Source organism: Apis cerana, linkage group LG14 (assembly GCF_029169275.1).
Source record: "Apis cerana isolate GH-2021 linkage group LG14, AcerK_1.0, whole genome shotgun sequence".
In the NCBI taxonomy this organism is placed as follows: domain Eukaryota; kingdom Metazoa; phylum Arthropoda; class Insecta; order Hymenoptera; family Apidae; genus Apis; species Apis cerana.
The window spans coordinates 4607853-4625152 of NC_083865.1; the positions used below are offsets into that span (position 1 = coordinate 4607853).

Below are 17300 nucleotides of genomic sequence, written 5' to 3' on the forward strand. Positions count from 1 at the left end.
AAGAAAGAAAGGAATAAAAATAGAACAAAATATCGTAAGTTAATAATCGAACAAAGAATTACAATTCGAAGTCTTTATTTAATTGTTTAATTTAACAAAATTTAACATGTAAATGCAACATGATGCATCATTCGTTTTATTAAATTTTTGAGGTACAAAAATATATATATATATATTTTTCTTTAAATATCACTTATGCACTTTGTACGCAAATCTCACTAGCATTAAAAAAAAAAATTATATGCTAATCTCAGAAAATATAGAAAACAAAAATTCTGTAGCACTTGAATATATTTCTATGTCGACAGTCTCTAAACAATCACTTTTTATAACGTTAATCCGATTAAATAGAAATCAATGAGCATAAAATGAATTATTAAACTAAAAAAAATATAAACTAAAAAACTAATTAATGTGTTATTTGTACATAATTTTGTTAAATCGAGTTTTGTATCCTTTAAGGATACACTATCCTTTGTTATAACGAAAATAAAAACTTAAATACAATACTGCAACAAATAACACTCATACTTTATCACACTAGAATAACGTTATGATAAGAATGAACGGAATGATCATAAACTCTGTTACTGATAACAATATTGATCTTATAATTAGTTAAAAGGCACTGAAAAAGAATCATATAATTCTTATTCCTCTGCTATAAATGTACTATTCTCAGAAGATTCGGATTTTATTTTAAGTGGCGAATTAGGAGTAGTGCTGTCGGGAGTTTCGGTACCTGAATCACATTTATTATTATTTTCTCTATCGTCGTTAATATTAGAGTTTTTCATTTTTATCTGACTCTTGTCTCTTGATATTTTTAATTTGGATTTCTTATCAGGATCAAAATGACCTTCAAGAACGATTAGTACATCTTCTATTTTTTTTTCGTCAGTTGCAGTTAATTTTTCCTTAATTAATTTATCTAAACCTTCTTTCTTTCCATTACTCCATGCTTCCTATATAATATATAACAATAATTAAAAATTATTAAAATAATAATTATTTACATTATCGTATTAATTTAATTAAATATAATAATTTTATTTTAATTTGTACGAACTTGTAACTGAGAATATTCTATTCCTGCTTCAGCAAGCAATCGTCGTAAAGGACTAGCATGTTGACGTTCTCGACGATTTACACGAAATAGAACTCCAAAAATAGGCCTTAAACTATTTTGTCGTTCAAATACTATTTTTAATTCTAAAACAAAATCATTATATTACATAATAAAATATCTCATATTAAAAATAACTTTTAATTTCTATTGCATATTCATATTACCTGCATATTCTTGTTCTTCTATTTCTACTGGTTGAACAAATTCCCTAATAAATTCAACAGTATTTTTCATGGCACTATCACTATCACCACTGCCATCTGCTTCATTTCCTTTTGTAACTTCTAATGAACTTAAATGTTGTACTATTTGTAAAGCCAGGCATGCTCTATCTTTTGCATTGCCTAATTGTGTTTCCTTAAATAATAACAATTTTATATTAAAATAATTATATAGAGAAATATCTTTTTATTATTTAAAATATAAAAAGTTCATGCATAATAATATTTTAAGAAAAATTTGCTAACTTGATTAAATAAACTTTGGGATAATGTCCTGAGAGTATATGCACGAACTGTGTTTGCACATTTTACTTCAGCAATATTAAATCCATTTGCAAAGCCTTTTACAATTTGTTTAAATCTTTCCAGAAGATTATATTTTTTTAAAGACTCAATTAACATAGCAGGAATAACTTTACGTGGTTCATGATAAACTAATATTATACCATCTGCTGCATCTCCTCTTATAGAGGAAAGCCATGTTATAAAATCTGTTAATGCAGACACTTCACTTTTAGTTTTTAATGCCTATATAAAAATATAGGATTTAATATAATTAAATACAAAATATTAATTCTTTAATATTAATAAAAATTTTACCTTATTAGTTTTATTATCTTTAAGTACACGAAACTTGCCAATAGTTACTATTTTCATATTATGTCTTTTCATAGCTGGAGGATTAAGATCTTTATATGGCATTACATATTGAGAATATGAGGAACTAGGTGTATATCCAGCTATTTGACATATTTCATCTATAACTTTTTTGCCCGTAGTATCCATATCCCAACCAACTAAACGATAGTTGCCTGGACCAATACCCACTGCAGAAGGTTTTCTTGATGGGTTGGATTTTCCATTTTCCATTATTGTTGATGATACCATTTTTATAAATTAAAAGTCTGAAAATGCATAAAAATTTCTATAAAATATATTTAATTTAACTTATACAAGATAAAAAATAATGTATCAATATTAATTTTATCAATAAAATTAATAAATTAATTAATAAATAATAAATGTAATATATATATAATATATATATATATATATATATATATATATATAATATATTTTATGTATATATATAAGACAAATTAAATATAAATAACTAAAAGTTATATATTATCTAATTAATTTTATTATTATAAAATATATATATTTCAAAATAATAGCAAAATATATATATCTTTGTATAATCTATGTATATAACTTAAGTTTTTCTTTAGTAAATGTTTGGAACGAACACTCAGTTTTTGTACAAGGGCGAGATATTTTGGTACATGCGTAGAGCAGATTATACATGGTATCGGCAAGGTCGACCTTGAAATTCAATACAATACACAAATACTTCAGAACACGAAAGATTAATAATTGAAAACATGACTGTTAATATTGTCTTACTTTCTGGAATTAACTTACAAATTATTTTTCAAAAATTATTTTATATCATATCTTATACGTAATGATTTTTCTTATGTCACGTAAAAGAGATGCCAAGAACGAAACGACAAAAATATTAATCAGAAATAAATACACAGACTCACGTTTTGTAAATCTATTAGTATTATTATCGGGAACAAGAAATTTTGCATGAGAATAATGTTACGCCATCAACGACGATGAAAAAATAACAGTCTAACAGCTGGTATCTTGTTTTGCATAAGTGCATTTACCAGTAAGGAAACTGAATGTTGCATGAATTTTTGCTATTCCGTGACGTCTATGCAACACGCATTACACATCAGCTTGCGACGAATCATGTCATGTATGTAAAATAGATATTTTCATCACACGTGGATCTATTGCAATTCATGAATAGCCTCGATTTCGATATTTTCGTTTTCATTAATTCAACATCAGATTCACTACGTTCACTCACCAATTCACGTGATTTTGCAGTTCCTTTTTTTTTCACGTTTTTTCTTATTATGATGATTGAAACAGACGATAGCACTATAAATCCTTTGTAGATACTGGAAACTACTGGAACGCAACTAGATTCGTTTGAACACACGTGCGAGATTGGCAGTAAACCGCCCGCTCGATGATCTGCGCATGCGTGCTTGATCGTAAGTCACGTGGTTCTAATGTCACTATTGGTGAAGGAAAGATTGGCAATTGTAGTTCTTCTAATACAGTAGATCTTCTAATACAGTACGTGATCAAATCGAAACGTGTGTACGCATTTGTTTCTTATATTTCAATATAATTAGTTGTAGATCTAAATTTTATCAATCATATATGATTAATGATCGAAAAAAATAAGAAAGAATTGATTAATAGAATCTTATTCCTCTATTGAATTAGATTATTTACAATTGTAATGATTTTTTAAGATAATGATTTATCTATTGTTATAATATCATTGTTATAATAAAATATAATAGGATATAATAAAATAGAAAAAATTACTTAAAAAAGTGAAAACAATTTTTTGTAAATTCAAAAATATTTTGATAAAATTGATAATAATTATATTTCATTATTGATTAAAGTTATAATTTTTTTTTATAACATTTTTATCATATTGAAAATATTTGATTCAATACAATATTCACAGAAAATTGTTTCAACTTTTGAAGAAAATTGAACGTGATCAAAATAATGAACAATTAAACAGTAAAAATATTAATTTTGTATAATTTTCGAATTATATTGTTTGTATAATTTATATAAAAAATAAATAATAATTTAATTGATTTAATTACATCATTTTCCTTTATGTTTTTCTATTCGACAATGACAAGTGGAAATTTATTCGAAATGAACCAAGAATGCTGTTGCAATTACGGCGTGTTCTAAAGATACACATGTGTCATTCATATTTAATATGAAAGTAGCTGCATACTAATGGTATGTAAAAGAAATTCACACATATACACATTAAATATATTAAATATATATTCAATATTGTTTCCGAATCGAATTCTAAACTGAAAATTCATTTATAAGTGTTAAAATTCATTAATGTGAAATGATGAGAATCTTATTTGTTATTGTAATGAATCTATATATCTATATAAAATTTCATTTGCACGTTGCACTTTGGTTAAAATTGTTGACGGTAGCGATAAATTGGCATGTAGCTTATCTTTCGTTATCTATTATTTATCCTTTTTTAGAGCGGTCCACATGCTTTGTGGCACTGATAAATTGTTTCAACTGGGTCGCTACGGCTCGTTTTTGTCTTTTCATTTATCCGTGGAATTTCTACCGTGCCGGTTGTTCCAAATTTATCGAATTCTCCGCGGTATTTAACGCGAGAAAATTGAAAGGCGAGCCGCACACGGTCAACTATCATTGCATTTTTTCGTGTGATTAAATTCCCATTATGATGCAACTTCACAATATACACATGTTTCCGTATAATATTAGAAGAATAATTATCTAAACTGGTAATTACCATTATTACGTTAATGTATATATTGTACAGTAAACCGAATATTGTTATTATTATCATTTGCTTTTTATACCTACATAAGTAATTTAACATGAGCATTTCGATGGTTTTCAAGGTGTTAATTTGAAATCAAATAAATTTATATATAATTTATTTTTGTCTATGATAAATTATTAAAGAATTTTTTTATTGTGATATTATAATTTATTAAGTCAGTTATTAAGTCTTTTTTATTTTTTTATAATTATTTTAATAAATTTACGTTTATTATAAATATAAATTTAATATCTATTCATTTTTAAGAATTTTTTCATTTTTACAATTATCTGCAATAATTGTATTCTTCATACATATTTATTTCTTTCATAAATATTTATTTTATTTCAATATTAAAAAAAGCAATGACTATAGAAACATTTTCACATACATAGTTTAATTTAGAAAATTTTCATTTATATATATTTACTAAGTTACGGCTAAGAAAGCTTTATTTTACACATATTTATAAATATGTTAATATTAAAATTAATATTCAAAAATATTTATGGAAAGATGTAACGATGTTAAGTTAAATTAAATAAGTTAAATGTTATTTACTTATAAATGACATCCATTTCAGAATCAATTATATTATTTGTTGTTAGAGTTATTAGCATATTACATAAATTAAATTGTTCATAAATATTTTGACATGATATTTTAATAACAAAAATGAAATATTTTGCACCAAGTATAATAAGTAAATGTTGAATATGTATTTGAAAAACATAAAAGAAAATGAATATTACATATATTGAAAATAAAAATTTTAGTTAGGAAAATTATTTTTCTTTCAAAAAATAATGTATAGAATTTATCAATATTTATAGATTTAAAATTATGAAAAAATAATGATAATAATACGTGAAAGATTAAATTATATATATATATAAATAAGTCATAATAAATATGGATAAGTCAAAATTAAATATCAAAATTGTAATAATAAAAAAAACTTCCGAATTTTATGAATTTTGTCATGAATTTTGTCAAAATGAAATTAATCTATTATAGTTTTACGCCTGAAAGCTTTTTTTCAACCACCGTCACATTTGCTTTTTACAATATGTGGCAAAGCAAAATCTCATGTAAATAGTAAAAACCATTAAAGCGCGTTTGGAACATTTCACGTTCGTGGATCAGTTAATATTCGAGCTTGGTTTTGCTATTTGTCCATATGACAGTTTCATATCTACTCTCTGATGGAATATGTGATACTGTGAAATTTGAATGAAATGTAGTCTAACAAGAATTGATCATTTTTATAGTAAATATCAGTTTAATAATCACTATAAATGCAATTGATATATAATATGAATAAATATTTTAGAAGAAAAAAGTGAATATCGAAAGGCAAAGATCAAATTTATATTTCATTAGAGTCAATAATTTTTTTGAAATATATTATACTATAATAAACATCGTATTTAAATATGACGATTGCTTTGAAGAGAATTTCGACAATAAAAAAAAGAAAAAAAATGGATGAAAGAATATTGAAACATCTTAATAAGTTGATTAGTATTCAACCTAGCTTCAGCAAACGTAAAATCGATCATGTCTGTATCTCTAGCGTGTGCACTTTCTTTCTCGACTGATAGAAAAAAATAGTGTTTCATTGAAATTAAAAAATAGTAACGAGAAAATGAAACACAATATGTATACATAAATTTCAATGGAAATTGAAAAGAGTAATTTCTGAAAAAAGAAAAAAAATCATCTTTTTTTATGTACCTCATCATCATCTGTGTACTTCATACATCATCATTATACAGTCATGTTGATAAATTAAAAAAAATTAAAAATACTGATAATAATATTTTTTAAATTTTTCTTAAAAAAATTTTCGTATTAATTTCTTTAAATCAATATTGTTTATTGTTTATTTTTTAAATATTTTACATTAGATTCATTTTTAAAAATTTCAAATAAATAATGGAGAATGTAAAATTTTAATCATAATATTCTAATTTAATTAAAATATATATTTATAATTCAATATTAAAACAATATTGATTTATTACTATATCATATAAATGAAATATATAGATTTTATAAATTATGCAGTTTCAAAATAAAGAAATTAGAGAGCAACAGCTAACAGCTATCGAGATAAATGGTACATCAAAATTCAGTATGGAGGATGACTACAAATGGAGAATATCGGGAAACGAATTTTAGATTCACACGTTTGCTCTTCATTAATATTCAGTCTATCACCCACAAATGTAATAGAGTCATTGGCAAACATTGTATGAGAGATAAAAGTAGAAAAGAGATTAATTAAATGTGAAGATCTTACGATCGTTTTAAAATCCTGAAAAAATTTCTTATTAAATTAAGATTAAATGGATTTAAATAGATCAGCAAAATTAAATCTATATATGCAGAAACAACATTATATGTTCATTTATATAAGCTAAAAATAATAATTCTAAATAAAATTTGCTTGGAATATATTTAATATTATTTATTATTTCAAACATTGATTTATTTCACTGATTGTCAATGATTTATGAATAGAAATATACATCACATGTATATCACAAATACATTTTATACATTCATTTCACGTATATATATCTCCTTACAGAAATACCATAAGCATATACGTTTCTAGAGTTCATTCAGACTTGTATTTCGCATGAAACCGAATTTCAACCACAAACAACCACTCAGTCCGTTCTGCACTTGTCATTCACACAGAATGCATGATAAGCTCATTCATATCTGACATTCGTGAAATTCATTCACCCCCGTCGAACAGAGTAACTCATAACCTGTTAGTCGATGCTAGTATAATTAAATATGCCAATCATAATATTGAAAAAAAACTATTAAAAAAGATTTTATTATTTATATTGATAATTTATATTGATAAATATTGAAAAAGTAGATAAAATAATATGAGAATAAATTTAAATTTATTTTAGATGCATATCGTAATAAATAATTACTTTTTAATTATTATTATTAATAAAATGATTATAGTTTTTTAATTTGAGGTAAACGACAAGATTAAATTACTTTTTGAATAATAAAAAAATATCGTTAAACAATAAAATTATACTATTTAAAAATAATACTATCTAAATATGAAAGATCTTTAAATCGATTTCTTTAATAGTAAAAGAACAAAAAAATATTTTCTTAGAAATCTTAAAAATTTCAGTATTAATTAAATTTTATAATTTAAAAATAATTTTTTAATTATTTTTTTATTTAATTATCTAATATTAAAAGAAAATTTAAATAAAATTGAAATAAACTTACATCATTTGTATAAAATAATATATTGATTTTTATACTTTTTTTCAATTTACATATTTAAAAAAATTTTTTTAACTTGGCTTGGTCTTAAAATTTTTCTGAAAACATCTTTTTATTAAATACAAAATACAACAAAGTATTTGCATTTGTTTTCAGACATTTCATGCATTCATTCGTTACGATATATCATGTTAATATATGAATTTTATAAATAAATCGCTTTTTTAAATATAACTGTACAACATATACTAAATATTCCAAGACTTATTTAAATAAATAAAACAATATACATCCATTTCATTACGAAATATTTTTTCAAGTATACAACATGTCAAACTTATAATGAAATACACACACATAATACACATAATCAAAATCATTTTTCTTTCCTTTCACAATGATTTCACTAAAAAATCGAAATGTCCACCGGAACGAAAGTTTTATTTATCTTAATTTAACCACACTGCACACAAAGAATAATCGAAAGAGGTTCTGAATAAAAGAAAGACTCACAATACTGAACAATCTCGTCGTGAATCCCGTCTGAGAGAAGAAATTATTTCACCGTTGGCTCCCGATCGTTCTTTTTTGCGATGGATCGACTGGGATGATCGGTCGTTAAAAAACGATTCTTCGTCGCGGTTGCGCCGCGTACGTGACACTTTTTTTCCCGCGATCTCGATCCTTTCTGTTCACCGTGACGCCTTCGTAAACGCCGTGAAATGTAGACAAAAGACCGTTGACTCGACACTCGACGCACAGATCCCGATAGTCTATTGTTTTTCCTTCGTTTTCGGCTTTCCCTAGGATATTATCTTTATCTCATTTCCGCGCGTTATTTTTCGTTCATCTTTTGTTTCACTAAAGGTAGAATTTCCTATAATTGTTAGATGACATAGTATGTCTAATATGTCAGTTACATGTATTCATGTATGTACTAAAAATAACCTACACGTGGCGCTGGCGTATAGTTAAAAATATTTGAACGCATGTATCCAGACCATTTTTTGGTTATATGGAATACCGCCTTAAGCTTTCACTAATTGACGATGATGAGGCGCCCCTCTTCGTATCTATCGCAATCATCTTTGCTCATATTCGATTCGGTTAGCCACACTTTCGCTGATAACGTAGCATTGCAACAAGATAGCGTGAGATTTGCACGTATCTGCAACGTGTCTGATATACGAGTGATTTGTGGTGAACAAGTGATAAGGTTGCATTTCTTGTATGCATATAGGTGTGATTTTTGATGCGTAGCAAGGTAAAATATAGATGGAGTTATTGAATTGAAATTTTTAAATTTTCCAATGGAATGATTACTTTGCGGTAGTATAATTTCATTTTTAATATAAATTAAAGGATTGATTAGGAAAATTGATATACATTGAAAAATAAAAATGTAGAAAATGGTAATAACCTTAATTCAAAGTATTAAGATAAAATATTAAATCTAATGAGACATATATTACATTTAATGAATTCGTATAATTGTAATATTTTATGAAATTATAGAGAAAGATTATTATTGTATGGTAAAATCCAGTATGAATTTAATATGTAAAAATATTTCTTTTTACTATGATATAAATGTAACACATATTTATATTCATTTTTAAACTTTTATTTGACAATCGAAAAATATAATTTAATTTATTATTGAGATTATTCCAGTAAAAAAATTTCAATTACTTTTATGTTTCAACTAAATAAACTTTTTACGTTTTTATTACTATAAAAAATTTTATGATTAAAAAGTATATAATTAAAAAATATACTAAAACTAACCTAAAATAATTCATTTTATAGCTATGAATGATATCAATTTTATTTTTATCGATGATATGTTTTCTATATTTTTAAGAAAAAGTTTCTTGTTATCAATAAAGTAATTTTTTATTATATTAATAGATTAAAAACATAAAAAAAAGATATGTTGAATATGAACAAGATTATATTCAATACATCGTTTTAATTTTTATTAATTTAATTTTTTATAATAAATTTTAAAAAAGATAAATAAAATTAATATAAATTTTCAGTTTCAACTATATTATTTATAAATTTGACAGTTCTTTATATATTAGAAGTTTGATAAATTATATAGTTATCGTTGGAATAAAAACTTTACAACGTGATATACATTATTGAATGTGATAATAGAATTTGTGTACGATATTACGTATTGTGTGATAAGCATGCAACTCGTGGAATTGCAATGAAGTGATAAGATCGTCTCGCGTTATGTACTTATATTGAATTTTTTCGTTTTGAGTGTTCCTCGAATTTCTAATATTATTATACATAATATTTGCTTGAAGAAAATACTGTGGATATTATTTTAATATTTATATATTTTAAATTTCTAGATAATTTATAAAATAAAATTTATAAATTTTTTAAATACAATAATAATATAATATGATAAATATGATAATAATTAAAAAATATGATAAATAAAATAATATATATAAATGAATAAAATAATATATAGTAATTTATGATAACATATATAATAAATATTTGAACATTGATTATTAAATTTTTAATTTTTAATAAATAATTTATTTAACATATGATTATGGAATTCTCAGTTTTAAATATAGAAAGTTGTTTTTATAATCAAAGAATATATCACTATTAGCATATAAGAGTTTAATATTCTAATTAATCACTTGATAATGAAAGAATAAAAAATTATTATACAATTGATAAATCCTAAATTTACAAGATAAGAAAATATACAAATTATTTGTATATTTTAATTTCTAAAAAATTTAAAACACTAAATATCTATAGATATAAAATATGAAATAATACATTTATTTAAATTAATTATATAATAACATGTATTATATAATATTTATATAATAACATGACTTATAAAATAATCCAGGACATGTAAAAGTTTATCTACTAATTCATTATAATACAATCTCGTTATTCAATAATGAATGATTTTATCCTCTGTTTTTACTTTTTTCTTTCTGTCTTTTTTTAAGTGCAACAAACAAAATACATTTTCAATAAAATTATCATATCGTGCAAATTATCATGAATATTGTGTTTTTTTGATTGATTCTGAATAAAATACATTTTACAGTTTATTTAATGTCATATTACAATTACATGAATGACACTTGAAAATGTCATGCATGCATGTTCATTTGTTTGATAATATCATAAATTGTGAGAACTAGTTAATTGATAAGAATGTCGGTTTTTTGTGATTTATGATATGTTTCTCGTAAAAATGCATGTTTCGCGTGTGGAAATCATATCTGACATTTAAAAATCATATGTACTTACACACATATATATATATATATATAGATAAATATATATATAAATATAGTGCTGAAGTATAATCTTGTTGTGTAGGTGAGATTGCTCATTTCATGTAACAACAAAAATTTTTCGTGAAATATTTCAAATTTCTACATTAATCTTACGAAGTGAAAATTATTAGCATTATCTATTTAAGAAATAAATGCAATTATATTTTGTAACAATATAAATGCATTGAAAAAAATTGTATAATAAAATAATAGAGATTATGTAAAATTTTTAATAACAAATTGGGATAACTAAATTTGATTAAATTGAATTTTGCTGTTTTTTTACTTCTTTATTTGATTTCTTTTTTATAACTAATCATACCGGTTATTTGATTTCTTTCGTGTTAAATAGATTATCTCATATTTCTTAGAAGAAAATATTGATTTTGTGGTATTTATTTAATATTTATCTAGATGTAAAGGTCAATTTTTTTTACGATAATAGGATAAAGATTTCTTTTATCTTGAATTCCACATATATAGAAAGAATTATAATTTTATTTGATGTTATCATTAAATTTATAAAATGAATTACATATATTAATTTTTAATTAAATCATAAAATACACAACAGTTTAAAAAATATTAATTTATTATATAATCTTATTATTAAATAATCTGTCCCTAAAAATTTAAATTCGTTCTTTACGGAAAAAAAATAAAATATAATGAAACTATTACAAATCTTAGAATCAGTATAATAATCATTCAATTTACATAATGAAATAATTATAACTTACATGAACACTATCACACAATTCCATACACAAATATTTATCACGCAAATAATTACGTATTTTTATCTATCGTAACGACAAGAATTTTATTAAATATATCTTAATAAAATTTCAAAAGGTTATACTTCGAGATCTACAGCTATTTAACTCAGCAACAACGAATAGCGGTTAACACGCACATTACGAAACACGATATATGAAATGTAATTAAAAATATTAGAAACACCTATTAAAGTCGTTTGCTGTGCAGTAGCAATTAAATTTCCATAATACGAAACGATAACAGGTAATAGTTTCAGTTGTTTTCGAAAACATTTCAAAAACTTTTGCGTTAAGATTTATAAATAACGTTGATTCTTTTGAATTCAAGCAAAAATGCGTTCTTTAAATAATAATAATAATAATTATAATATTAATAAGGATATCATGCGGTAAATGTAATTATCGAAAATAATATTATTCTCATTAATAATATACGAAACGATTAACAGTACTTATACATATATTACGCGTATGAATATTAAAATTAATTAAAATTATAAGAACAATTATGATTCGTAACGGTGTGATAAATGAATATTAGAACGCGATATCGAGATACATCGTGTTACGTGGTAAACAGTAGGACAATGCGTTTCCTTTGTAAATGCATTCTAATTCTGGGAACAAATTGGTGCTTTTAGCGACATTAAAACGAGCCCATTAATCGTATACTTGATACATTTCGTGTACCTCGAGTTGCATAATAATGACATGCGGATATAAATTTACGTTTCTACCGAAGAAACGTATAATTTGTAATCCAGGCTGCATATGCGTACGTTGAGAATTACGGAATAAATTTAATCGAATGATGACAGAATTTTACGAAATGCATTTTTTTTTTGATGAATACGAATAAATGTAATGGAATGAATTAAGTTTAAATTTTTATCAAGTTATTATAATATGGAAGTATAATATGATATATTAAATTATGAAAAAATATATTTGTCAACGAAAATTTTTTAAGTAATCAATCTTTTCTCTTTATTATAGGTCAGTTCAATTATATCAGATGCATTTTATAAAATTTTAATTTTCCATCAATGTAATAGAGCAGGGAAATTATAGATATAATTTTAATCATTTTGAGTTAGATTAAGATCTTCTATATAATAGTTGCAAAAGTATTTAAAAATTTTTTTAAATTTTTTCTAATAACCAAATTTTTATAATCAAATTATTAAGTAATGTGACTTAGCATTCAATTTTTATTTTTATTTTAAATTCTTAGTTATTAAAAAAAATAAAAATGGATTAAATCAAAACAATATTTAACAATACCTGTTTACCTTTATTTACCATTACCTTTTTTCTTTAATATATAAAAATACGATAAAAATTTTGAGAAATTTTTAAAATCTCTGTTCCAGAAATAATATCATAATCTTCGATCAGCTGCAGAAAGAATTCTTCAGGTTTTATTCTACGTTCAATGATCAATCTGCAACAACGAAGAAATCGTTCATTCTTCTCTCCTTTTTTACAAAGGTAGGGCGTTCCTACTTTTCTTTTAATTAAAAGTAGTTACCGGCACAGCCCAAGTCAATTCAAACAGAAACTTTAATCACTTCACGACCAGTGTGGATTTTAAAAGAAAGTTGTGATCTTTGATCAATGCAAGAGGCGGAAAACTTTCCGTTTCGCGTCATTCGCAACTGTTCGCACAGTCGACGCTGACTGATTTATCGTTCGCGTTCTCCTCGATGTTTTGACGTGCAAAATTTGCTTTTCGTACACACATAGCAATTACTGTATGAATTCATACTGATTTCAATATCAATTTTAAAACAAAAACGGTGAAATAATATATTATTTTCATGACAATTTTTTAATGCATAAATTTATCATATGACTTAATAAATTTTCATGAAGTGATTTTCACAGTTTTTTTTTTTACAATTATTTATGTTAGAAATTTTCATTACTTGTTTATTTTAATATAAATTTATTATCTAGTAATGGAAATAATTTATATCAATGCTTCATCATTTATTCAAAAAAAGAAAATTGCATCTTGCTAAAAATTGCATTTCATGAGAAAATCATTTATTTTAGACTACATTATTTTTCATCACTTTTATTCCATAAGAAACCATTCACATTCCATAAGAAACCATTCTTTGGTGAAGTCTCACCGATACAGTCTTTCAATGTTTGTAGAAGATATAAATTCTCTCTTTGAAAAAATGTGAAACGAATCTCATTTTTTTAAAATTTAAATTACAACGATGATATAAAATGAATACAATGAATCAGTTTTTTAATAAAATACAATTCCAAAATAAATACTGACCTTTTACAAAAGTTGATCTCTTACTTGATTACTATTATTTTACGTTTAAAATATGTTTTCATAAGTTATCAAACATTCATAGATATATCTTGTATAAAATATAGTCGCTTATACCTGATTTTTTTCAACTTATTTTTCAGAACTCAAGAAATTTTTCAGATACCAATTAATCGATATGATTTATCGATTTAATGGTTTTCATCCAAAGACAAACCGATTGTTGCATTAAATTATGAGAAAAGACAAACATGCTTGTTTGTTATTATCGACTTGTATAAGGGATGCGACGTGTTGCACGTTATGGTATAATTAGCACGCGACATTGTACACATATTCTAATGTGTACAATATGCTCCTTGGAGTGTGGGTGTGTATATACCAGCTTATCTAATTACACAACTGGTAATATCGTACCTGGTGGAAAATGGTACCTAACCCTTGTTTCAGTTTTAACGTCCAACGTTGGTTCACCGGTTTGCTTAATTTTCGTACTGCGAGAATTTCTCCAAAAGATGTCCAATGGTACATGAAAAACACGAATATCTCTACGTGACTTTCTTATCTTTCAAATCATAAATTTTGTTCAATATAAAAGTTAAAATTATATTCTAAACTGATAATTTTTTGCTATTAATAGTTTAGAAATTTCTTTTTCTAATAGAAAATGATTAGGATATCTTGTATGATAATTTACAATTAATAATAGTAATGATTAGATTCTCTTTCAACAATTTTAATTAAATCAATTATAATTTGTAAAATTTGATTATTTTTATTTTTTTATTTTATTTTTATAAATAGAACTTTATGGAACAAAATTTATTAATGTTATTAAAGTTATGGCTTGTAAAATTTTAAAATATAAATACGACAGATAATAAAACTACGAGAATAGCATGAAATAGTTTTTACTACGTTTCTCTCGTTTCTTTAAAACACCGATTCAAAATCCTATATATGTTTTTATAGCTTTCTCGTTTTTGTTTTTCCGGATTGCGTTTTTCGATATGAAAAGATTGCATCAAATTTTTATTGAACGAGCATAGAGTGTGATGTTCACGAGCAAAAAGCTGCGAAAATTATAACAGATCTCGTTTTTTAAAAAAGAGGAAGTATTTAATTACAAAAACATGTAAAAAAAGTTGATATAAATGTTTTTCATAATTTTTCAAGAATATTATTCACCAAATATCTTTTCAGTTTATCTCTTTATATTATCTGTTTTTATGTTTTCATATTTCTTTTCATCAAATATTTGCTCTTTTAAATTTTGTGAATTTATCTGAATTACTATCTTTTTTTTCATTTATTTATTTTATTGTGTTATGAAAGATTTGAATCTCAAATATTCATATGTACAATATTCTCCATTATAATTCAATTTTCCACCAATTATTTCTATATCAAATAAAGTCTAATTTTTTGATTTTCACTCTATATAAATTAAATATTATCTCTATTTTTTTTTTCATTAAGAATTTAAAAAAAAACAAATTCTTCTTCTTCTGGTATAATAAATATATTACATTAATAAATGTTTTAAAATGAATTTTAAAAATTTTCTTCACTATAAAATTCCTATTTACATAAGATAGACAGTTTCTATATATAGAATGTATATCTTTCGAATATTGGAAATATGTAAACAAGACTAGTAACAAATATTAAACGGTAGAAAGTTCACAGATATTCCATGGTGTCGTCAACGAGTCATATTCCTAGATATGAAATTTCTGCAAACATTTTTGGTTACTATCACTATCTGAATCCACCATAGAATTCATTATCAAAAGAATCTAGTTATAGACTAAATATTTCTAATGATCAAATCAAAATTTTAGATAACATATTTCTATCGTTATTATTTCAGAATTGAGATTTATCTGAGAATATCTAGAAACAATAGAAACGAAGAGACAAATCGTGGTACACCCTCGTTAAGCTTCGTGGCCACTTTGAACGGTGTTGATCTTCTCCACGCAAGCTGGTCATCTCTACAGCTTGTGCCAGGCACATTGTCGACATGTCGTTACTCGGCTCCTGGTCACCACGTGGATTTTATGCGATTTTACTCACACAATTACCGCACAGCACTCCAGAAATCTGTGGTTTTTGTGGTCGATCGTTAGGACTACCGGCCACTTGTTCGCGTAATTAGTTTGATTACAATTTATATTCTTGCACTTCTTTTTTTTGGTTTTATTTTTCTCTGATTTATTAAACTATCTGCAAGTAAACATTTGATTATAATATTGATCAACTTTGTTTACGAATACTATAGTATATTTTGATTTCTCTAATTTATATTATCATAATTAGTATCATGTTACATTAACAGTACCATTTCGATTGTACATACATGAGTTTACAACGAAATATATTCAATGAATTCTTCATCCTGAATGTATCATTTATTAATTATTTCATATTTCACTAATTTAAATGTCATGAATATTGATTGATTGCTTATAAATATTAATGAAATTAATTAAATCACAAAAGTGATAAAAAGAACGAGATAACATTTAAATATTTTGTATCTATCTATTAAATATTTAATAAATATCCATTTGATTTTCTGAGAAAAAATTGCAAGGCAAGTATTATTTATAATATTATTTTTAAATTAAAGAAAAATTAAACTTCGTATTCGTACAAATACGATGTTGTTCCTCAAGAGATTAATCAAGAGTCAGTTCTTCATCCGTGCCTTGTTGAGACAAACGACTCGAAACGGGTTCTCTCTTCGTCAACGTGGTTCACCACGATTGTCTAGTTGGATTCGAAATAGGAAAAATGAGCCTCATTAGCTGCCTCGAGCT

The 17300-nt window shown here is 24.3% G+C and overlaps 1 protein-coding gene, 1 long non-coding RNA gene and 1 pseudogene across 5 annotated transcripts; 1 reads left to right on the top strand and 2 right to left on the bottom strand.

The window, feature by feature from the left end:
- Nucleotides 1-276: 276 nt before the first annotated feature.
- Nucleotides 277-8716, bottom strand: LOC108003169 (maternal protein exuperantia). 4 transcript variants are annotated; one of them, XM_062085280.1, is made up of 7 exons: nucleotides 8579-8715; nucleotides 3236-3577; nucleotides 1951-2255; nucleotides 1597-1878; nucleotides 1294-1486; nucleotides 1070-1212; nucleotides 277-965 (listed from the first exon to the last, which is right to left on the bottom strand). In XM_062085280.1, the coding sequence occupies exons 3-7, from the start codon at nucleotides 2236-2238 to the stop codon at nucleotides 651-653; spliced, it is 1221 nt and encodes a 406-aa protein (XP_061941264.1). In that variant the 5' UTR covers nucleotides 2239-2255; nucleotides 3236-3577; nucleotides 8579-8715; the 3' UTR covers nucleotides 277-650. The 4 variants fall into 4 exon arrangements, with proteins under 4 accessions (XP_061941264.1, XP_061941266.1, XP_061941263.1 ...); XM_062085282.1 differs by lacking the exon at nucleotides 8579-8715 and adding an exon at nucleotides 3030-3155 and having other exon boundaries at nucleotides 3236-3543; XM_062085279.1 differs by lacking the exon at nucleotides 8579-8715 and adding an exon at nucleotides 2901-3155 and having other exon boundaries at nucleotides 3236-3542.
- Nucleotides 8717-9080: 364 nt separating this feature from the next.
- LOC133665615 (uncharacterized) lies at nucleotides 9081-17067 on the top strand (annotated as a pseudogene).
- Nucleotides 12081-14493, bottom strand: LOC133667342 (uncharacterized). Its single transcript, XR_009832747.1, has 3 exons — nucleotides 14479-14493; nucleotides 13714-13934; nucleotides 12081-13626 (listed from the first exon to the last, which is right to left on the bottom strand). It is a non-coding gene; the product is annotated as an uncharacterized LOC133667342 (long non-coding RNA).
- Nucleotides 17068-17300: the final 233 nt, after the last annotated feature.